The 25,503-nt window shown below is 34.9% G+C and overlaps 1 protein-coding gene and 1 long non-coding RNA gene across 2 annotated transcripts in view; one reads left to right on the top strand and one right to left on the bottom strand.

Moving 5' to 3' along the window:
* The window catches only part of SPATA17 (spermatogenesis associated 17), an 86,367-nt gene that overhangs the window by 23,780 nt on the left and 37,084 nt on the right, over window positions 1-25,503 (top strand). The window contains exon 6 of the mRNA XM_058802627.1: window positions 10,822-10,945. Within this exon, the coding sequence (XP_058658610.1) occupies window positions 10,822-10,945 (124 nt within the window). The remainder of the gene's footprint in view (window positions 1-10,821; window positions 10,946-25,503) is intronic.
* LOC131556179 (uncharacterized) lies at window positions 24,393-25,378 on the bottom strand. Its single transcript, XR_009274581.1, has 2 exons — window positions 25,189-25,378; window positions 24,393-24,442 (listed from the first exon to the last, which is right to left on the bottom strand). It is a non-coding gene; the product is annotated as an uncharacterized LOC131556179 (long non-coding RNA).

Genomic DNA, 25,503 nt, shown 5'->3' with positions numbered 1-25,503 from the left:
TTTTAAACTGTCTCACAGAGACAGACTTCACAGTCTTCTGTTTTGTCTGAAGAATCTTCACTGTAAAATAAGTAGAAAAGGGGAAGAGGTGCAGTTTCATTAAGCTCTAACATATCATTGACTGTCAGGTAGGTCTTGTTATGCTGTCCATCCTCATTTAACTATCCCACAAGATCTCTTAATGAAGTTAAGCCCCAAGTTCACTCCAGTAATTCTGTGGCAAGAGTTTGTGCAATGTAACAATTCATCACTTGTCAGGAAGGCACTTTTAGTTTATACATTTAATAAGGGCATCCTCTAGCTTGGTTAATTAGAAATGAACAGTTTGCATATTTACTAAATGCGGAGTGTCATTGCCACCACGGCCTATTGCCTACATGAATTATTTCTCTATCTGCAATAAACAGCTGGGTAATTATTACTGCCATAATCAGATAAATTCCCTCTGTAAGGCTTTTCTTACATGGCAATTCTTTGAACTCATCCAAAGCTGAACAAAATTTATGAACTCCAGCAGCTAGACCACTTTTTCATAGCGTAGTGTCCCTGTTCCCTATTTCAAGGACATGTAGACTATCATAAATATTGTGTAAATTAGGAGGATAAATATGATTACCTAAAGATTACATATTAATAAACTTGATTTTCAAAATATAATTTTCAGGTTGTAACTGATTACATTATAGCAGTTGTGGTTTATCTAATTGTAGAGACATGACAGGGCATCTATATACAGGCTATACGAGGTTATCAGGCAAGGGCTCTACCACTTGAAGACTAAAGACTCCTGAAGAAGTATATAAATATTTTTCATGTGCCATAGTCACTTCAGCTGTTTAGGTCATTAGAAGTATGACAAATATTATGTGCCATTAACTCAACTCACTTAAGCAGTTCTATTGTTATTAAAATGAGGTGATGGTTCTTTTTGTTGTGCTATTTTCAGTTTAATAATGAAGCATAAAATTTAAATGCATTCATTTAGGTGTTACATAAGAATATTGGATCTTTAATTTATTTGTAGAAGCACTTTATATACAATTGTATAACTAAGTTTGCTCTATGCTATCCAAGTATTCCAGCTCATATGTGAGTTTATCTGTAGGTACATCACTGAGTACTTAATTTACACATTTGTATTTTCCAGAGCATGCTATAATGTAGCTTATTTTTGAGGCCTCCAAAGAAACAAAAACCAAACCAAAACAAAACAAAAAAAACACCAAAAACCAAAAAAACCAAAACCAAAATCAAAATCAAAAGACAGGAATGTTTTTTTCCTTAGTTGGCACACAACAGCCTATTTGATCTAACATCATTATTTTGTTTTTTAATCATAATGTAAAATCCTGTGTCTGAGTGCTGCTAGAAAGTTGCCAGTTACTGTTCTCATACTTCATAACTCTTTATCAAATAAGTAGCTTTACTCACAATTCAGCAAAATGCTCCAAGACATCAGAATGTTAAGGAAGGCCAAACAAAATAAAGTGTTCTTTGGCACTGCTGTAGGCAGTGAAAGGCTTTTGAGATTAGACTCCCTTTATCATTTCCCATTTATGTTAGAGAGATAGAAACTACAGCAGTGAAGACCTTTAAAATGAGCCACATCTCAGTGGTTTTTGTTATTGGAAGTGTGGTGACTATACACTGCTTTTTTTCCAAGTTCATGGTTTAGTTTTTGTCCGAGGATGTGAAAGCTTGTTGATCTTTCTTTGGCATTTCAGTTTTTTTTTACAGTGGAAAATTACATTCCTTTGCTTTATATTGGTGTATCCTATAATGTCCCATGAGATATCATAGAATTGCATGAGATAAAAAGCAATATACAGTATCTTTTGAGCACATTTTTGTTTTGTTTTAAAGAAAAAGTGTCCAAAATGGGGGGAAAAAGGGCATAAAAACTGTCTTAGTAGTTTTTTGATTCTCTAAATCATTATAGACTTTTCTGTTATCTAAGGAGAGTTAACTCTCTGAAGTGGTCACTCAGAGAAGAAAACAGAAAGACTATTTGTATTCTGTTTTTACAGTCTAGTACAGTAGTGAGAAATTACAAAAAAGTGGGAGTTTTTTTTCCTAGTAATGATGAAAACAATGTTATTTGGAATCAGATGATCTTGTCTGACTTCAGATCTACCACCAATATGATATCTTTCAATATCCAATTTATACCAGTATCTATAAAAAGTCCATTAAGCTTTGACTGAACAATCTAGTGTTGATTTAGAACATCAAAATATATCAAAATTTAGTAAGTGCCCTTTTAATTCTAATCTAGGAGTTAATTACCCTTGGTGTTCAATGTATGTCCCATAGTTCCCCACTGAAACAGTTTCATTTTATCTTTGAACCATTACTTCTTGTTATATTTAGCTCTACTAGACTGAAAAGTGTGCTAGACATAAACAACAGAGATCAGTAAAAGCTGTTGTCTCCGCTTAAAATAATTTTTATCACCATTTTGCACAGACCTTCAAATGTCCTTTAAAGTATTAAGCATCAGAACTCAGTTATGATGACTAGGAAATAAAAAAAAAACTTTTCTTCTGTCAGTTTATGCATTCATTTGTATGAATGCTTTCTATCACGTGAAAGAGCTTCTTCATATATATGACTCCTGATTTAAAAGCCATATTTCTTCACATTGTGAGCATGACTTTCCTTAAACTGTGAGAAAATGTTACTTATTATTATACCCCTTTCAAATTCCTTAGACTCTTCACCTTGTAGGGATAATTGCAGGAGTCCATTAACTGGTTTATCCTTGACTCTGAAGCTAAGTCCCAATGTTTTACCTTGAACTTCACAATTCCCGCTACCTTCAAACCAAATCAAAAAACAAAGTATTGCAAGAAAGCAGTATTTTCCACCTCTTTTCTCCAAGTAGGCTATTCTATCCTTGTCCAATTAATGAACTGTTTATTATCAAAGCAATTTGTTCTTTCAGTTTGCATGGCACCCAAATGCATGCAGCACTCATTTGCCTCCTTGTACTTGGTGGGGAGGCCTCACAAGCATCTACAGCATTGTGTTTGGCCCCTCAGGAAAGATTTAGTACTCTCACCAGAAGTTTATGTGCTTGAGTGTAGGCTACAGAATATATTGGATGTACTCTTTAGACATGTATAATTGGAAGTTGAAATCTATAATTAAGTGTAGTCTCATTTTATTAGGTAGAACCAAAATTTCAGAGAACAGACTTCAATTCCGAGTGTAATTTCTTGCACGGCATACTAAAAATGCTTGATTTTTTTTTTCTGGTGTTGATTAATTTGAAGTTTTCAAGACAGTAAGAGATAAGATTTCCTAACACTTCTGCAAATTGGGATCTCGTTGATATTTTCAGCTTGGCAATAAGCCATTGCTGTGAAATCACATACTAACAAGCAGTACTGCTGTATTTAAAAAAATGTGTCATATCTCTCCCAAAATGATTACAATTGCTATGTAATAAAACTATTAATTTACTGTGTCTGTCATAATGTTTTATGCTTCAGTAAAAATGACATCATAGATGTTTAAGTGGTAACACCATTCCATGAATATGAAATAAGAAAACCATGAGGTACCACAAAAATCACTGTGAAGTTGCGAGTCTTGGCATTGCTGCTCTGCCATACGTAATAGGTCATTACATAAAAGCTCTCCATGTCTTGCTGTTGTAAAACCTTTTTAATATAGACAAAGTGTACCATTTTATTTATCAATGTATGCAGACTTTTACGTGAAAGTAAGTGAGGGATGTGAGTTAGTGAGTAGACCTCAGTCAAATTGTTTCATAATACTCTGAGAAGGAAAATCAACTTAGCTGATGACCTTTAGAAGCTATAACGTCATGTTTGCTTTCTAAATCACATAATGTTGAATATTGTAAATGTTGCCAAGTACCATATATTAAAGTAAAAGAAGTACAGATATGTTTACATTGTACTGCACTGCAGCAGAGAGATAACTGTTAGCTTAAATGAGTTCATTCCAGTACTGGGAACAGCTTAACTGTAGCAAAACATAGCAGTGAGCTTTCCTCTAGTTATTACTGTGCAGATGGTAGCATATATAGTCTTGTGGGAATTGCAGTGCCAAAAGATAACAGATACTTTCACATGACATTCACTAGAAAACTTCCAATGGTATTTGGCTGTGGTTAGACATCCTCTTTTATATGTTGCAGGAAAAATTAGGAGCATGACTGCTCTCTTAGCAGCTTAGCACTGACACTGTGCAGGAAATGACCACTGCTGCTAAACTGCTGTCAGAATAAATTGTGTTGGGGCTTTGTTATCCATTCTGGCCCAGATCGGCTTTGTTACCCTCAAATACTAATTTCACTGCTTAAGCTAATCACCAAATACTAATTTCACTATTAAAACTAATCAATCAGGCTGATTTTTCACTAGGAGGTCAATAGCAAACAGACAATGAGTGAAAACATTTTTCCTGTTAGGTTTTTCAGTACAGACCTGGGCATAAATAAAGTTGAACCAGCATACTTGGATCTGGTTTCTCTGCCAACAGAAGCTTTGGTGATTAGTTACTCTTATGCCACATCCATAATAGGTGGGGTTTGCAGTTTAATTAAGTCAAAATAATCAAGCTGAAAAATCATTGTTTAGAGTGGACTTTTACAAAAATTTTTTTAACTTCACAGCATTTTCTGCTGCCAATGAGGGTAAAGTAAATTTGCCTTAAGGATATATATACACAAGGGAAACGCATTTAAACCAAGAAGTTTGCACATTTTGGGGAAATAGGATAATCTTAAGAGACTTTATATGAAACAATTTAGGTTTTTAGTACAGGTGAGGAAGAAACTCTGTAGTTATTGAAACCTTAATTAGAAGATTCTGCATAGTGGGTTAGGAAAACAGTCTGGTTTTAGTTGTAAGCTGCCTGTGCAATCAGTGGCTTGAAAGGCTGTTGCACTCTCTTGAGTAACTGTGCAGCCGTGGAAATTGGAGGGATAAGAAGGATGCATCCGTCTGTTCCCTATCACCTGGTACATGCTGTGCCCTGATCTCCTGATCTGCACAAGGCATTCATTCACTCTGTGCCCTTCACCACCACGTTCATCACATTTCCGACGTTGTGTATTGACCACTGTGGACCTTGACAGTGGAACTGGTGTGTCACTTAATCCTTTGACACTGTACACTGTGTGACTAGGGGAGATGGACAGATGATGTGCTACTATGCACTAATTATAATGGCATTTTAAGGTGTTATGAATTTCTTTCTGTAAAATTAATATTAATAGGAGATACAGGATGTTTTCATATGTCTACACATTGGCTTTATTTATTTTAATTTTTTCATATTCAGGAGTCATAGTCCCTGCACTGCAGGAGCATCCACTGCAGAGCAATAATATTCATCCAGAGCTTGAAAAGAGTGTCAGGAATAATTTGTTGAATAAATTCATGTAAACATTCAGATTTAAAATTACTAAGAATTTTGGACATCTATTTTGGTAGATCTCATAGGCAGTAAGATACCTTGTACCACTAATAATTGACTGCTGCTCTGAGCATCTATCAAACTGCAACTTGAGATCAAATATTTTGGTCAAGGAGTTCTGTCAGGATACACACAGGACTATACATCATGGTAGAGAGGACAAGAGAGTTACCTGTTTTGCTTGCTAAATCTAAGGGGTTCATTTAAAACATGAGAAAAATGTTGAGGATGAGCAAGCTGACTGATGGTACCTAGCTCACGTAAGTGTGTAGTATGTGTATTTGCTAAAATTTTGCCTTCAAGGTACAGAGTTCTCTAAACTATTTTTACATCCTAGGCTGGTCTGTAGATATATTTCATTGTTTTCCTAAATTTAATTGATTAAGTCAAACAATATTATCATGGCAGGTTATATTCCATTCTCACCTACACCAATATGACGTTAAATCCAATGGCATGCAGTGGTATACTAAAAATTATTGTCTCACTAATTTTATTTTACCTTCCATATTCTGTATTTGAGCAGGGAGAATGATATATAGTCAGGAAGATTAAATACATTTAGGTTATCTCCTTGTATGCTAAGGTTGCCTACTGCTTCTGTTGCAGGAATTTTATGATTTGGTGTCTGAACTGTTTAAAATCACAATAACTTAATACTTTTTCTGGATACTCTAGGCAACTATACTGATTATTAGTTTTTATGGGATGCCCTTTCCTTTAGTTAATATAATAATTTTGTAATATTATTTGGCCAAAGGACTACAGAATGCCAACGGAAATGCAAACAGAATGCAATAAACTTAATAAATATAGGTCAATGTGAATTTCTAAACAGATGAAGTTCCATGCAGAATTATTAAAATCTGTATACTACTGAAATCATCACTTGAAGACCTTTCCAAAAGTTCCAGGAACAATATTATATGTGTATTCTTAACCTTTATACAGACAGCAGGAGCACTGTCAACTGAATTTGCATCTCATAGCAGGAACCAACACCATTGCCTACTGCATAATGAAGAGTCAGAATAACAATAAGTTACCTTGTCAGATGATTTTTTTTTAAACTTTCGAACTATATAGAGCAAGTAATTTTATCATTAACAATTCAGTAGGTACTTAACAGATTTGTTACACAAGATAATTTTTAATTTTGTATTTTGAGCACATGTGTTGATAATCCTATCCCTATTTTCAAAAGCATGAAACATTCCCTATGACAAGGACAATACACTTTGTGTTAGCCACTATATTCATGTTTTTGGTAATAAAATGCATCCTCAATTTGCTGTAGTAAACATTGATATTCTTCTGATTTCTTTAATAATTTTCGGACCATGATAAAACATTACATTTGTTAAAATATCCACGTAATTCTCCTACAAAGCTGTTCCATAAAAATATGTGTGGAAAAAAGCCTGATTGGACTAAACTTAAATGGAAAGCCAGGTTTGTAGGAAGATGCAATAGATGCTGTAAATATATTGAGATAGACTTTAAGATAAAGAGAAGATTATGTGCTAAAATAATTACCCACTTTTTGAGTTTTTTAATAAGCAGCACTTTCCCAGTACTGCTGGAAAAGTATGCAATTATGAACTATGCAACAAACAGATTGCTTGCAAAAATAGAACAAGATGATCAAATACCCTAAAACATGTTTTGCAGTTACAGAACTCTTTTTCTCCTGCAAAATTTATTGAAGCTTTAAAAAAGCAGGTCAAACAATTTGCCTTTTCCCACTTCACCATGAACCAAGAAAGGTTCATCCTTATGCAAAATTGGTCCAGAATCCACAGTGTCATGCATCACAGCTAGTATTCATGTCACAGAGATGATACCCCTATATCCCAAGAAAATATTGCTCAATGAACCCATCATATTTGCAAACAAAGAGAAGACTAGCAGGAAATGTGCTGATTTAATCCAAAAATCATTTAATTTCCAATGATTTCCTATTGACTTTAATAGAACTTGGATTTATTTTCTCTGGGGAGGCATATGTGTAGAAGAGCCCAAGCATGAAACTTCCCAATGAACACATTTCCATGTAAGCTATGTGGAACTCTAGCTGTATTTGGAAGGTTGAATTTACGTTAGAATCACTTCTACACATTTTCTGTATGGCAACAGTGAAACCCCTGCACAGTGCATGACATGTTAGTATTAATCTGCTAATGTGTGAAATAGTATATTCATATCTAACTGCTTTAGATTCTTTGCTTTTGTTGCTCCTTTTCAAATGCTTGAAAGTATGGTAAAAGAATTGAAAGTTTCAGGTTCAAATGGCTTGAAACTATATTTATGCTAAAATATCTATGTTTCTAGTCAGACAATGTTTGAACTGCTACATACCACTTATTTTGTACTGCCTCTCAGGAGGGAATCATCCTGGGAGCTATTATCCCTGTGACAGAATCGTCTGCATGTTTTGTACAACTGTACAGGGCAGTATAGTGCCTGATAGAGATATTTTAGAGCAACTGACAAAATGTGTCTGCTGCAAAAGTAAGCTGAAAATTATTTGTAACTGCTTAAAAAATCTCAGACTTTTACATGGATTATGGTACAAATATTACTGAGGATATGTGATATTCAGGAATGATCATCGTGAAAGCGCTGTCTAAAAAGATCATGAATTACATGGAACTTCAACAGGTATTTTAGACTTCATTTAATTAGAGCAAGTAATGATTATTAATAATTCATTCAAAGCAATCTGATAAATTCCCACTGATGACAACGGGAAACATTTTGCATCCCATTATCATTATTTCTGCAATACAAATCTATATCTTTGACATTATTTGTGGGTTTTTATCACCGGTTGTGTTCTAAATCAAAAAGCTTCCATATTCACTGTTAGGAAGAAGTACCTCAGTATATAAGAATGTTGATTATTATTTCACTAGTTGTAGATAGGGGTACTAAAGCTGAATAGAAGGCTCTTTAATCAAAAAGGAATAGTATTAAATATGTAAACCACAGATCATACACTGTGACATTGAAGGTAAAGAGGCATAAAATAAAAGAACAAAGTTGATACCATATGTATTGTCTATTTATTCATTTGTTTGTGATTGATGGATATAGAACAAAGAGTTTCCTAGTAAAAAATGCTTATGTACCTACATGTAGTGACTCTGAAATCTGTACCTCGAGGACAAAGAAAGGTCGCCAATCTCTCCAACTCCTAGTTCTTTGTCAAAAATGGACACAGTTAATGAGGTTTGTTTGGTACAGCACAAATTCTCAGACACAGATAGAGATCCTTTCAATGGAAACAAATTTGTTTGGCTTTACCAGGTTACTTAGCGATTAATAATAGCCTTGAGATGCAGGTCAGAAAGGTCATCGTCCCTGCTTGCCAACACAATCTAAAATGTGCAGCTACTCCGGCTCTGCAGGCTTTGAGGCCCCAGAACGCTATGCATAAAGTAAAACAGGCTATTTTCCAACTTCTTTTTTCATATTAATAAGCAATTTTCAAGAGAAGGGTGGCAAAATGGGGGCCATGCCACTCTAAGTAATTCATTTATTTTGCAATTTAATCTTATGTTGGAAAAAAATTACACTGCTGCAAAAGCATAGCATGGTGATTTTTAAACGTCAGTGTGCTTCATAAGTAACCTTGTATGAAATATTGTATTAGCAGCCTTTAACAGTAAACTGCTACAAAAAATATTTTCAGAGATTCAAAAATACCTGTGCATCTTTTCTGATCTATATTTCATTTTAATTCTATTTTTCTTTTACAATTGAAATAAAATGTTTAATTATTTAATATTTTACTTATTTTAATTGATAAAATCTTTAAAGATAGCATGAAATGAATGTAAGTTCTACACTGCAACTTGTATTTAAGAATGTGATTTCAAAGTGTTCATATTTGTAAACCAATTATTGCTCTTTCATATATTTTGATGAACTAATTTAAAGATAACTAAAATACTAAGAGTAAGTCTGAGTAAAAATCTTAAAAAAAGACTTTTGGGTGCAATATTACTTTTATGTGGGATCATTCATATCAGCAAACTTGCCCATGTGCATATTTTGACATGATTTGACCCATATCCTCCCAGTATCTTATTTGGTACTCACTGAAACAACTGAGACCATTAATGTGGACTTCTAAATAATTTGTTTTGCTGGAATATTTTAATTATTAATATTTAGTTATGTGAATAATGTTTTTTCTTTTTATTTTATTGTATATACACACACTAGAAAACATAGAGACTAGAATTTACTCACCTAATTAAACCTTTTAGCAATCTAAATGCTTGACTAAATATGCTTGGTTTCTTTGGCACACAGGTTAATTTGAACTAGCCATTTTGTAATAACAAAATTAACAAATGTTAATCAAACTAACCCTTTTTAACTGGGTCACAAAATGCTATACACGTGCACTGTGCACAATAGCACAGAATTTTGTTTCTTATAGAACATTAATTCACTCTGCTGTTTGCATAATTTATGGCAAGCCTGGCTCTGTGAAAAAAAAAACAAAAAAAAACACCATCGATTTGGAAATCTATGCCCATTCTCTGGTCAAGTTTTCCTGTAAACATTCAGTTGCAATAATGAATTTTCTCCATTCTTTGAAACCTGGTGTTGGGTATAGTTCCATATTTCTTTTATGTTGAATGGGTTTTCTGCACAGACTCACACATTTAGATGGCTCTGTGTGTTTGCACACCTCTGTTGTGAAGGGCTTCATGGAGCAGTTCAGTTCCTGGCTCTTGTGGTGGCCTCTACAGCTCCCATCAAACCAGAGCAGAAATTACCTGTGCAAGGAGCCCAATGCCATGGAAACTCCTCCTAAGGACATTGAGTGCATGAAAGGTTCCCATCCCGTTTTCCTCTGTGCCATTTTTTCTCAGCCTTACTCAAGGATCCAGGAGTGAATATCATCTCCTATCCCATGTCTGCTATCCTCTCCCATTCCATAAAATCTCCCCTGTCTGCAGATCAGGAGGTGTTGCAAGGCACTAGTTGAAACGTAAGTGAACAACCCATATTCATATTATAATAGGTTCCACTTAGAGAAATTCAAAGTAAGATGACACTTAAAGGCAAATAAAAGGACTTACATGAATACTATTTCATCAAGCTGTAAGCAATGTGAACCTATATACTGCTCCTAATTTTGATCCTTTTAATCCTGTTTCTTCTTAGTTGTATCCATGTAATATCCTACTGCTGTGGAACTGAAAGAACAGTAGTTTTACATTCCAGTGGTGTCAGTATACTGCCAATATATAAGAACAAAACACTGTGAAGCTATGAAATGGTTAAAGTAAAATAAAAGACTAGCATGTCTTTTGTTGTTATAATATAGTTAGCAGACTTATTGTATTACAGGTATGAACTTCAAGAATTTGCAGATATGAAAGAAAATGAAGAGAAAATGAAAGACCTGGAAAAGAAAGAAAAGGAAAAGAAATACCAAGCCCGAAAGATGCATTACCTCCTTAGCACTAAGCAGGTTGGTAGACCTGTCCCTGACAGCTCATGCAAACCACTTGGGCCCCCAGCCTGACAGAGATAAACTAGCAGGCTGAATGGGACATGACTTGTTGAAAAGATATCACAAAGACACTACTTCGAGTTCAATTTAGTGCTTTTCTATAGGCAAGAGCAGGTACCATGACTATTCTGTGACAGTAGCTCATAGAGGCAGCATCAGCACTGCTGGCAGAAAGAGTCCAAGTCAGCAGTTTGATCTGCCACTGTGATAACACAACATGAAGGGCATAACCTCGCTTTAAAAACTCATTTTGACTGGCTTATTGTTGTGTTGTTGCACTTGTCAAGAACTAACAAGTTATTAAGCTGAGAAGGGATTTCATTTTTTCCCCCTTTTTTAATTGAGCTAATGCTTAGGTTGGTGCAGTGTTCTGCTTGTTTTTAGGAGAGATTGTAAATGTGGGTTTTCAGTTAAAGCTTTTCTTATTACTCCCTGAATCAGCTTATTTAGCATGATTGTTTTCACTCAAAAAAGTCTAATACATCTTAAATATTATTATTCATTCATTTTGTATCAGTATTACTGGTATATTATTCCAAACTTTCTTATGGAAGCTGCTTTAAACAGACAGGTAAACATACCAGTAGATATATCTAATATAAATTTGATATGATTGGTAAAGCTTGTGGGTTTGCCTTTTTTTTAGTCCCCTCTTGTAAACTTTCATAGAAGGATTTTGTCTCCATAAGTGTTCGGTGGCTGATTGTTCTTTGTACAGATATGAAATTAACATGAAATATTAGTATGAACTTAATGCTTGCTTTTTTAAAGTTGTTAATCATAATCTGTGTTTAACAACTGCTAATCCTAAAGAATGCAGGAAAAATATTATTACACTTAATGACAAAATATTTAGTCTTCCCTTCTGTTTGGGAATTATTTGTGATATATTCTGTAGATAGAAATGTGGTTTGATTAACTAGATGTCAGTTATGAAAACTTGATGTGTAAATTATGTTTAAGTTTTGTTTGTTTTTAAGGCATAGCATAATATAATTAAAAAATAGCATAAAAAGTTTTCTCAATGGCTATTAGACAAGGAAGCTAGTTAATGACTGAAATTAGCTCACTATAATTTATTTTTCCACATGTAGATCTAGGATATTAAGAATAACCTGCACAGTGTTTTATATTGTTTTAAACTGTAGAAAATTGAGAATTCTTATTTTGAACAGTGCAATTTATATAAACACATGCATTTAATATGCTTACCTGGAGTACAAAAATTGTCAGGTTGGAGACATGGAGTGACTTGTGGTCTAGTAAGATTTTAGTAAGCTCAGTTCACCTTCAATGATACAGGCTTAGCAAGCTGTAACACTTTTAAAGAAATGGCATTCCTCATTTCAGCCATGGAGGACTGCTGGTAGAGGGCAGCAGTAACTCCTATGGTCTGATGAATTTCGGTTACTAATTTGACAGAATTAGAATTCAGCTAGCAGAACAAAAGAATTCTTGGTATTGCTTGCTGAGATGGTTTGTGCATACTGAGACTCAGAGCGCACAGAAGTTTTTCTTTATGAGAGAACTGCACTCCAAGAGCTGTCTTCTTTTGCAGGTAATATTTCAAAACATAAGTAAATGTACATCAATGTGAAACCTACAGACAACTTGAAAATCATCAAAGATATATTTGAAGTTAACTACTTACTATAAAGTCTGTATTCCAGAAGTCCACATAGTTGTAGAATTTGATATCTTGATAAGATACAGGGCAAATTATTTTCATGCAGAATTTACTGGTTTGATGCTTCGTGCCTGACATTTTGCTCTCCAAATGTCTGGTCTTCTGACCTAGCTATAGCTACATCTTGCTGCTTTTGAAGAACAGTTAATTGGATTACTGAGCAAGGACCATTCACATCTCAGTAGAAACAGGCAAAAGTCAACACTTTTGAGTGAGTTAAGAAAACATATCATTTGTAAGCAGGATACATAGCAAATGAAAAGAGGACATTGATAAGCTGGATTTACTGTAGTCATGCATTCCCTAAAGCCCAGTAAGCTACAGAGATGGCCTACCAAAGTTTGCTTCTCCTCCCCTTCCTGCCATATGCACTGAGATTCAGTGATGGAGCTGAGCCTCCTCATGCATCACGGCTGCAGGTGTTCAGGCAGGTTATATAGACAGCATTGAAAAATCTCTATTTGCAATAATTGTTTCAAATATGTCTTATAGTTTGGAATATTCTTGTTTTAATAGAGGCAAAAAGGGTGAGAAAAGGGCGTTTACTTATTGACAGAAAATAATTAAGGAGTTGTTGCTCCTCAATTTTTGTTAAGAAAGCCATGTCAATTTTCATTCTTCTCTCCCAAGCTGAAGCCCACAACAACATCTCAGAAGTATGTTTATATATCTGTATATCTATATCTATATCTTTATCTATATCTATGTCTATATCTTTATCTATATACAAGGTGTGCCCATTCCTAATTGCTAACATTGTTTTACTTTCAAGAAGGAAAGCTGAAGAATGTGAATGTCAGGAATGTACAGGGGTGTCTGGTGTGGATGCAATAGCATGGCCTATGATTAATTTAGTGTTTTGTCCTTTTCATGAGTTGTTATTCAAGAATTTATTTCTTTCATAAACTGCTACTTTCTAAAGAAAACCCACTTTCACGTTGCTTAGTGTAAGAGATTCCTATGTAAAATAGAGCAAGGAATAATTCTATGTGGTGACAACTTTGTGACTTCTAAACCAAATTCAATTTTAAAAATAGGATTTTCTGTATTTCTGGTTTTAAGTTTTTTGTATAACTCAATCCTATTCTTATGTGTTTTTTACCTTATCAGGCTGCTAAATTTTGACTTTATGATGAACATAATAAAAAAAGTCTTTGTTAAGAATATATCTCATAATTTCCTACCAGTAAAAAAATTTGTTTTCATCATTTTTACCTGTTTTATCATGAACTGAATTGTGATTTCTTATTGACACATGAAACCTAAAATAATTAAGTTTTTCTTATTAGTCCAGAATCACAGTATGCTATTTCCACTACAGTGGTAATGATCCTTTTTTTTTTCCAAACTGTCATTAATAAATAAACTACTTATTAAATGTGGTTTTCCATTATAAACATGTTTACCTATGCAGATTATTATTCTATATCCTTGTAGTTCCTTTTTCTGTATTAACAACCTTCACTATAATTGAACAGGTTCTTACTTCTGCTCTTTGTCATATTTTCAAGGCCAACATTTGTAGTGAGGGCCATCCCCTGCCAAGTGCTGACAAATGACCTTTAAAGTCAATGACAGAGAAAAGCACTGAATACATTCATGGCACTTTGCAGAAATGGGGATGAAGAGCCCACTTGTGTTGAAATATGTGGTTGCATGATTCCTGTCATTGATATTTTCAGCCTTTCAAGAAATTTTGAAGTTGGTTTTTGTCTTACAATGTGATGAGAGTCAGGAGTATGACAGTCTGAATCCAGAGATCCAGTATCAAGCTAGCATGCAGACCTGTTGTTTTCAGTATCTGCTGACAGAGCAAGCTGAGGTGATGCTGAGGTGATTCTGTGAGTGGGAGCAGGTGCATCAGCACCTGCAAGTCCACAGTGGGACGGGGAGCAGAAGCCAGAGGTAACTGAAATACGGAGCAGAAGTTGTGTCCTGTGAAGTACTGAGTTCAGGAGAAGAGCCCTGTGGAAACTGTGTTCCAAGTGCCACAGCTGAAAAGGCCTTCTGCTATTACATTTTCTCCTGTCACTTAGGAGAGGATTGGAGAATCAGCAGAGCAACAGAGTTTTCCCCTTTATAGTTTTTTACTGTATAGCAAACAGTACTGGTGATGTAAAAGAGTTTTAATTCTCTTTTCTCTTTTCTTTTGTTTCTAAACAGATAAACACAATTACTTTTTGTCACACAAAATAAATGTACAATTAGTCCAGGAAGCCAAATTTCTTTTGATCTGCAAAAACTTGAAAGCTTTGTCACACAATTGAAGAACATACTTGTACATTGTTCATAGTGGGATGTTATACATGCATCGCTTAAGCTTATCATTGCTGTGGCTGGTAGACTGAGTCACAGCCTTTCTTCTAAAGCTGCACCTCCTGCTCTGTGATAAATCATGCTGAGAGTAGATGAGCTAATGCTGCTCCTCCATTCTCTGGGAGCTTCTGTTCTGTCTGAATGCTTTAACTATTGAGACCTTAGAAAATTAATCATGCTGTTATGTGTGTATGTCTACTCTTGACTTTTGTATAGCATCTTCTTTCTCTTGGCCCCCAATTAGAAGACCTGACTGAATCAGACTTAAGGCTTTCCTGCCAAGCATCCTATTTTTGACAGTGGCCAACAGCACGGCCTAGGGTAGAGGAATAAGATGGAGCAATGGGGCAATATAATTACTGTCAAGAATACTCTCTCAGTTTCCAGGGAACAGTAGTTGAAGGACTTGTAGTTCTTAGCTGTGCAACTTTCTATTTTTGTAATATTTAGCTGCGCTTTTTTTGCCTCCATATTCCTTCAATTCCTGCCTCTCCTAATACCAAGAGAAGGAATAACCTAGACAGGGAGAGTGGGTTAAGAAATCTGGCACTAACACTAGCTCTCAAGTTGTGCTTCCTTGGAAGATCAGGTTCACTCATTCTGCTTGCAGTGTTGTTTTGCTCATGTATGTTCATTTCACAGCTTTGCTGTCTCTGATATTCTGCCACAGGAGAATATGCAACTGTGAAGTGCTTTATTCTGTCTCCACAATTTCATCTGGTTCTGGGGATTGCCTCTGCCACTCTGAGCAACACTTAAGTCCATCACTTTTCAGCCCTCTTTAGCAAGGTGACAGTTTTTCCTGATGTCCTTGGGCAGTTTGTGAACAGATACTGCTCATAAGATCCTGGTAATTTAGACCTGCAAGGGAAGAACAAAGTCCATGTGTAATACTAGGCCCTTTTCATTGTAGAAGTTTTAGAAACCATGGCATTCCTTTTAGCCGCAAGACACGAGTTCTCTTTTTGGATCACAGTAGTTTGGTTTTCAGTGCCTGCGTGAGTGTGTCACCATCAGTGTGTTGAGTCAGGGGTAGTATGTGGCTGATACTGGCCCACATTTATTGCCATTGAAATAATGCTTTGTAAAGAATTACTTGTAAGGATATGATAGCTGATGCTGTAAAATAAGAAAGTATTTTGAATGGAACTAGTATTGACCGAGATGATCCTTTCCAGGGAGATATAAATATGTGAGAAAGTACCCCTTTAATAGTTTAGCACTATATAAAACAGTAAAAAAAAAGCCCCAAACTCCGACCTTAAGAATAATGTTCTGTGAGGAAGAAGGAAATGTTTGCTATGAGTTACTTCCAAGGGAGTAACAGTGAAAAGTTCTAATATCAGCAATGAGAACCAAAATTTTCCATTTTTACTCTCTCTGTATACCTCCACAAACAATTCCATTTTAGCTTAAGGGGAACCATTCAGCAAACTTCTCTGGATTTTCTGTTAGGGATTTTGAATATAAAGGAAGTAAAAACCTCCTTTGTTTTTAAGAACAGTTTCATTTTGATTTTCTGTATTTTTTGTAGAACTCAAAATATGACTTTTATCAATTGTTTCCATATTTTTTTAGCATTTGTCAGTTCCTAGAGTAAAATATTTTAAATTCAAATTCTGTTCAATGCCAAAGTAGTCATATATTGAATTTTTCCTGTCAACAGAGATGGCATTATGCTGACTGCCTTTGTCCTCTTTTCACATTACTGGAAATCAGGAGTTAATTCTGCTGAAGTTACTGCACTTATTCAGGTCTAAATGTCTCATGTTCTAAGTGAGAAAGAAAAAAGGCCACAAAACCCTTCATGGAGCAGGTTAATGAATATTCAGGAGACACAACTGATTAATATGCCTCTAACCTAATGTGCTGTCCTGTAAGAACTTGAAAAACAATTGGTCTGAAATGACACTGTTTGACATCCACTCTGTCTCTGGACAGCTGGCAGTTTTATTCTTATAAGGGTGAGGACTCAGTGGATAAAGCCCTAGCCTTTGATCTCCAGATCCACAGTTTAAGAGACAAGGCTGCAAGTTTGGTCATTTGAGCTTAGTCCCGAGTGAACAGTCCACATCACAAAATGATTATACATAATTTGTTACTATTGGCAGTGTCTGTTCAGGAAAGGCCAAGGACTGAGCTAGCATGAAGAATGAATTAGCTCTTACCTTTTACATTTTATTTCCTCCCTCTTTACTGTTGTAATTTTATTATCCTGTCTCTAAAACATTCAGGGGATGAAATTATCATTCATTATAAGTACTAATACATCTTGAAGATGAACTAAAATAGTCAATTTTTTTTTTATTCTAGGTGCCCCAATCAATGAACATCCCTACCTATCCATGGGTGTTTAATATCCACTCATCATTTCTCTGCCAAGTAGTCAGATGTTTCTGAGTACTTTCCAAAGCTTATACCATGAAAAATCCTATTTAAATTAAAGAGGATGAGCTTTCTTAATTCTCCGGCAGGCTTGCAGCTACATTTAAATTGGAGTTGTATGTGAGGCACTTCATGCTGCAGTATTCTGTTTTTATAAAATATGATTTCCAAAGGGTTCACAATTTGCATTATATCCTTCTGACAGTACTTGTGACAGGTATGTTCAATTAGCAAGCTTTCCTCATGTATTCACTTCCCATTGGAAGCCAGATGTATCAGTCTATTCACAGGCATTCACTCCAGGAAAATCATTCCAATCTTGTACCTCATGGGGCACTGTCCACACCATCTCAGTTCACTTGGAAGGGATCTCAGTTCGTGTTGCTTAACATTTCTCTCAGAAAAAGGACAAAGTAAGGTAAACTGAAAGAAGACAGAAACTGAGCTGTTTGTGATTCTGAAAGAAAGACATTGTACCTGAATGCCAGCTCAAAATTCCAAAAATGACCTTTAAGTGATTTGCACAATCAAAAATCTCTTGTTCTCTTAGAATCTGAGTCCAGCTCTTGCCCTTTGGGATAACTAATCTTGAGAACACAGAACTGTAATTCTGCTACTGAACACACTATCATGGTGATGTAAAAAAGAGGGAAAGAGCTGAAAGCCAAAACACACCTTCAGAATCTATTTGGTGCTCCCATAGCCAAAATAATTCAGTGGCAAACTTTTCAGCTTCCATAGATTTTCCAGTTTTGCTCATATTCTTTTCAATCAGACATTTTTGTTCTCCAGGAAATAGTGGTTATCTCTCTAGGGAGGACAAGTACAGTCAAAGCCAAAACTAAGATTGTAAGTGTGGTAATTTTCTTGCCCAGAAATGGGTAACTGTGGTTAGAGGATGGAAGAAGTGCTGTCTGCTGATGCCATAACCTATTTCCTATGCAAAATGCATGGATGTGAACTATTTCAGATGTATTTCTTCCCAGTGTCAGTGAAAAGTACTTCCCTCCCATTCACTCTTCTCTGAAGTCTCAGCCTAGCACAAGTGGTAAGTGAAAATATTTCCAACAGAACTCAATAATTTCTCCTTTTGTCTCACTACCTAGAAAACAAGATACTCGCTTCCTATTCCTTAAAGATAGTCCGTGAATGAACTTTCAAACATTATCTGTGACGGTATTGTAAACTCTATTTTTCCTAAAGGCTTCCTGCTATAAAATAATTTCAGTTTTTTTTTGTAACTGGTTAACTGTTCAAAGAAATGAGAGTTTACACAAAAAATTAATCTCTCGTTAGAAAGAGCTTAATACACGATAAAATGTAAAGTTTGAACGTTGTTTTCTGATTGATCCTATGAAAACCTAGTTTTTAAAGATTTGTCCCAGTAGATATGGCAATATTTCTGAGATTCTTCTGAAGAGCTTGTTACTAGCCATATCACACAAAGCTTGATATTTTAGCAAAGTGACATCTCTGTATCTACCGTGTATTATAGCATTGAGCATTTCAGCCTTAGTAATTTAAAAATCCACTAGCTAGAAGGTCCCTGCATTCAAACAGTCTTTTTCGGTATCTGAATTGCATAATCCCTATTTGTGTGGATTTTTTCTAGACAACAAACTTTGTACTCAATTCCTGTGGGTAGGATTAATGGCAGAGTTTAAAGGACAAGCTGTGCGATCTATCAAAAAGTGTACATGCTGAGGTCTTAGAAAAACATGACCACATTTTGTGTATTACTGTCAATTGGGGTGGCAAAAGGGTTGGATTGCTGCAGGGTCAGAAAGCCGGTAAGAATGAGTTATATATTGAATGCTGGCTGTTTGTAGGATATGGTAAAAACTAGTAAAAGCATTTAAGAATCTATACTGCAAGGAAATCACAGTGCAGCACAACATCAGCTAAATAGTTCACAAAGCTACATTCAGAAATGATGGACTCCACTGACATTCTTGAAATAGTTACTGGTGTAAATTTTGTTGATGCATAGTAGTTCATCTGGTATTTAACCAAGTTGGTGTGAGCTATAGTCTTGCTCAGGTAATTTTTTCTCCTGTTATATTAGGAGAAGTACATGCTAAGTAAGAGATAATTGCATAAGAGAGAGGTTAGGAATGGCATGGGAGAAGTCATGAAGATAAAATACCATGCATGTCTCAACAGCAAACCTTCCTGTTGATTAAGAAGTGGCACTGATGGTATCCTTGCTTTAATGAGACTTCAAGATGAGTGATGCACACAGCAGTTCTTTTGTTTTTCAGCTCTTGGGCAACAGAATAGCATAATGGTGAAGTTCTTTCATTGCTTCCACTGTTTATTCAATATTCCATGCTTTTGTTTAGTATCTAATATATACTGTTAATTTGGGAATTGTGTCTGTCCTGCAAGGGACATCACAAACACTGTACATCTCCCTCTATCTGTTGTTTGCTTTGTTTTCACTTTTTCCATTTCAGCAATCTTTTAATAAAGTCCTCATCTTTGGGGTTTTTTTCTGATTATTTCAGTCTTTTCTACTAATTTCTGACTACATTTAGTAATCAGGCTAACATGCTTCTGTTCCCTGATTATTCTTTCCCTATACAATACTACGACTGTTCATTAAACCTTCACCTCATTGTTTATTGGTCTGATTGCAGGCTGCTTTGTTAAACATTCTGCCACATTCTGAGTTTTTACTCATTGCTTAATCCCATAGATTTACTGTTTAATAAATCTGTCAGCATATATGTCTGTGAGGGAATACTCACATGTAAACACAATGCAAGAGACATAAGGCACAAGGAAAAGAATGTTACATTGTTTTGGTTGCACCTATGCAGTTTTGAGAAGTAAAACAATTCTCTATTTAGCAATTATGTCCTTGACAAAGGAAATCTCCATATGATTTCCATCTTTACCTGATACAAAGAGCTTCTCCTCTCTTCTGATATGTTGCAGGTAACAAATTAGAAGAGTCTAAGTGGTATAATTATAAGGATTTTTCTCAATCCAGTTAGAAAAGGAGTGAATTGCAAGTAGATTTTTTGTAGAAAAAAAATCCAGCATGGAATTATAATTTTAAGGATGTAAGTAATATCACATATGTAGGTATGTGTTTTAAGGCTCTGAAAACTTCTCACAAGATACATTATTGTAGCCTCAATACTGTTTGTGTGTTTACAGGCAGTTATTGAGACACAGAAGAATAAATTCACCTTCAGAGATTATTTTTCAGACTAAGATCTTTAATTCCCACTTACTCAAGGTGGTTATAGAAGCAGCTTTCTTTCAGAGATTCTTATAATTTGTATGTTATCCCATATTCAGCCTAGCACTTCTTAAAGAGAAAATTTAAACAATAAATGAAATATCTTGTTCCTGTTTTTAAAATAAAGCCATTCAGCAATTAAATTGTGTTTTTCTGCTTGTTTTGAAATCAGAAGTCAAATGAGAAGACAGTAAGAGAACTTTGAATGTGCTGTCCCTGTATTGTGTCTTTATCATAAGAGTATTGTTTCCCATGCCATCACTCACTCATTCGAGTTATTATCCCTGATCTAGTCAAGTCATCAAGAGCCTGCGTTAGAATTAGATTTGACAGAGTAAGCCTCAGTCAGAGAGAGAATCAATGAAAGGTGGATGCATTTTTGGGATGCATCTGCTGGGCTACTGTGTTTTGGATGTTGTGCCACAATATTTCATGCAGTAAACGAAGATTATGTTTCTCTTTTGTCTTGGTGCCTAAATGACCAAGCAGTTGGTACCTGTTTGGGTACTCAATTGCAGTGTTGTTTCCTGCAATTGAACTTAGTGCCTTGCATGTTTAGAGGTTGGTTTTATGGTCTGTGGCCAGGATACTGGACTTGAATATTTCCTTAACACCTCATTGTACAGTCCATAAAATTGCTGCTTGGTTTACTTATACAAGTGCATTTAAACTGTGACTGCACTATTATTTTGATATCAAGCAAACATTTCACAGATGAAAAGGACGGAACCAAGCTTTTCTGAAGGCAGAATAACAATAATTAATGTTTCTATTACACTGTTTAAACAGAATATATATTAAGCAGAAGACAGGTAATTAATCCCACTTGAAAGAAAATACACTACTCATCACTCATTTATGAATTCTTTGGTCTCTTCATAAAAGCAGTATCTCAAATAAAGGTAAAATACCTTAGGTGCAATAACAGGCTAGGTCCTCTGGTTCTTATTTAGATGAAATTCCTGAGAGTATATTTTTCAGGGATTAGAGGATCAGGCCTGAGGAGCAGCATTAGCTCAGTGAGAACTGAACTACATTTATAAAGCTGGGTGAAATTCTTCCTTTTGTCAGGCATGGTAAAGAAGTTTTATCTCAAACCAGAATGTTAAACCATATTTTTCCAACATCTGCATAAACTTTACAATGTATTTATTAATTGTTAATACAAAACTCTGTTCACATTAGTTAAAGAATTGCAGATTGTTGCTAGTAGAATACATTATATTGAAGCTTAAATATTTTGATGTTTCAAATTTGAATTCATGGACATAGTCTTTTACTTGTTGCTAGAACAGTGTTTACAGATTTTTTATAGATATTCTTTCTAAAACAAATCTCATATAAAGTCTTGGCATTTTATTTTCACTAAATATTAAATATTCTGAAAGTCTGTAAAAAGCTAGTTATTTAGAAATTTAAAATTCCTTCTCTTTTACAGATGTCTTTGCAGCATTATATAAACATTTATTTCCTTGTGAATCATTAATGTTTCAGGGTATTTCTTTTCCCTGCTAGAGAAACTATATCTGGGGATTAACAGGATTGTTCACTGGAATTCATGTGGAAGCATAACTGCAGTAGCTGAGAAATGATCATGTTTCCTTTTAGTTCTCAGCAAGAGTAATTGAATGTTGAATATCTTACTAAACGCTGGACTGTGACAGTGTGTTAACACTCCAACTATCTCCTAACAGCAGGGCAATTATTTGCTGAGTGGGATTTTTATAAATCCCCTGGCAGTAGTATGTCCTGATAATTATGATGAAGTGCACTGGTCAGTGTTGATTCAGCAATCCCATCTCTAGCAAATATTTCATTCACAGCTCTCCTTCATGCTTTTACTTTTATGGCTTTTAAAGATCTCTTACCTCTCCTCTCAGCTTGCTTAGGTTTTTTTACAAAATACAATGGAGCAAGAAAAGATTTTCAAGTTAAGTGCCTATTTTGTTGAAGCCTTTTCTTTCTCATTTAACTCCTAATTTAAAGACCAGAGTGAGAAAGTAGCACTTTATTTAGGTTCTTACTATGACAACCACTTGCACAAGCTTCCTCCCTCAAAGCCGTTTTTTTCAAGATTAAATGACTGTTAAATTAAACATTTATATTCATGATATATGTTGATTATTTCAGTCATTCAGAGTTGGTATGAAAAAAGTAATTAAAACAGAGCGTGTCTATTATTGCTTAGTTAAGTTACAGTAAAAATATGTAAATATATCAGAATACACTTTCTATTGATTTAATCCTTGAAATTTATCTTCAGCTCAACTTTGTCAATTTTTAATTTTGCGTGTGTATTCTTATTTGCAGTACAATAGCTATGCTGTATCTTAGAACATATTTGGTTTGCAGTTTTTTACATAGACTTCAAAAGCTCAGCCAAGAAGTAGGAAAGAGGACTAATAAATAAATAATTAATAAATTGAAGTTGCAGAATCTAAACTGCTCAGGATTTATTATACCACTTGGGATCACCTCCTTTCCGATGTACTCTCCAGCATAGTTGACACAGCCTTGTTTTTCCCCTTCTACTTGCACCTTTTTCTTTCCTTTCTTTGTTACTTCCTTCTTTCAATTTCTTTTGCTGCTGCCTTAATTCATAGTTAGCTTTCAAGGCAACTCCTTAATAATTTTCTTCTTTTATTCTGGAAAAAAAAAAATTAGACAGAAAGAGTTAACTCTTGCTTTCTGTATCAAAATGATAAGCAGGAAAAGACAAAAATGGATCTTCTTTAGCACTGAGTAAATACAGCATTAGTGGTGGAACCAATTCAGACTATGAAATCCCTAAATCTTTTCTTGCTAATGTTTATTAAATCAATATTTGTTTCCTTATGATTTTTTTCTTCCTTTATATTTGAGCATTAATTATAAAGATAAGAAAATGATTGGGAGGAAACTAAATGATAGAATGTTAGAAATGCAGAAGGATTCAAAATATTAATGTAATGCTAAGGATGACTGCGTAACAAATGGTACATTTGCCAGTATGCTTGACCTGACGCAATTAATATTCCAGGTCACGCTTGGGTTTCCATGATGGAAGGTCTGAGGCAGAGAATTCTAGGGGAAAATATATCTATTGTATAACTCATTTCTCTTTCTCACTCTTTTTTTTTTTTTCCCTTTTTTTTTTTTTTATTTGCCCTGACAAGTCAGAACCATCACCTTAAAAAAAAAAAAAATATATCTCTGCTTTCACACCTCATTTGCCATATTCACCACTGGGCCACTGTTGACCAGAAGGGCCTAATGTAAGGAGGTCAGTAAGAAGCTATTAGCAGAATCCCCTCCTGAGATTTCTTTGGTCTTATTGAGTTGGAAGTTAGCATGACAGTACTGCAAATAACTCAGCTGTAAGTTTTTTTAACAGTTAGCACAGATTTCCCCATAGTGTTTGTCATTTTAGAAAATTGTTCCTGGAAATGAAGTCCTGAAATCTGGCTTTGACAGAGGCCCTCCTTAGTGTTGAAGAGCATGGGTACAGAAAAATATATTCTTCTCCCTGCAGACCAGAGGTACTTTTTTGTAATCTATGGTAATTTGGAGTGTTACATATTTTCTTATGGACTAAAGGTGCGGAAAATATTGAAATCACAGTATGGAGTAATATCCAAGACAGATACTTTTCTACCATTGAAAACACAGTATTAAGTACAATGGTTTTGTGGTTGAGAGAATATTTTATTAAAGTAGGGAAAGAAAATGAAGTAATGCTTTTAATACATTGTATTTGTCTCAAGAAGATATAGAAATATATTAAGTACCAAAGGCTTTGTTCCCCGAAATTCTTAGATTTCTGTAGACTGCCAGCTCCCTGCAGAGGACAGAATGAATAGGGTATTCATCACCACATTGCACAACACAAAAAATTCCAAAAACAAGACTAAAAGTTGTAGAGAGATTTTTTAGAAATAATGGAAGCAATTTTTCCAGTAATTGATCTAAACTGGAAAGTAGAATCAAACTCATCCTCTTGTCTCTCCTATCATACTCTACCAATTTTAAATCTAGGACTAACCTTAACACAAACCTTGGGGAGTTTAGAATAAATTAGTATTAATTTTATCTGTCTAGATAATAACTCTGTTGATTGCTTTGTTGTGTCTTGTTGAATACTTCAACATATATAATTAAAATATAAAGTAATTAACAAGGATTGCTTAAAAAAATCATTATTTAAATATGCACTTTGTAATCAATTTTGACCCATATCTTACAAAGAGTTTCACCTGTAGAAGAAGCAAAAATTTTTAAAGTGTCTGGTTGGCCTCTCTAAACTACAAATCCATTTTCGCTGTTGATATAGTATCTTATGCATTTAACATGAGAGTATGTAAAAAAAGGGGAACAAAAGATGATTCTTTGTTAAGACACCTTTTCAGCAATAATAATTCCAAAGACACTGAATCAATAGATTTCCACATTTATTATGGCTAATTTTGGTTTCATTAAAAGTGCTAGAAGCCAGTTTTATTAGTGCTCTTGGAAATACTCAGTAGCATTCCACAGTGTTTGAACCCTTTATTGTTGTTATCTTGTTCTATTTCTAGAGTCCCATACCTTCTGGGTGATATTTCTTGGGGGCAATTCTTCTCAGCACAGACTCCTTCTTCTGCTTGTTGCTGCTTCTTAGTCAGGGCTTCTTCCAGGCTCTCTCTCCCTGACTGGCCAACCCACCTCCTTTTATCAGTTATCTTCACTAGCCACAGCTGCAGCCCATCAAGAACAACCAGGGCTTATCAGGGCAAGGCCTATATACAGATATCCAAATACAATACAGATACTTTACTAGGACTCCTACTATATTTCCCCCTTTTCTTTTTCTTACAGGTTTTACATATTCTACTTACAATTATGTACAATACATATATTTTC

Source organism: Ammospiza caudacuta, chromosome 3 (assembly GCF_027887145.1).
Source record: "Ammospiza caudacuta isolate bAmmCau1 chromosome 3, bAmmCau1.pri, whole genome shotgun sequence".
In the NCBI taxonomy this organism is placed as follows: Eukaryota; Metazoa; Chordata; class Aves; order Passeriformes; family Passerellidae; genus Ammospiza; species Ammospiza caudacuta.
This window is presented reverse-complemented; position numbering and strand designations above follow the sequence as displayed.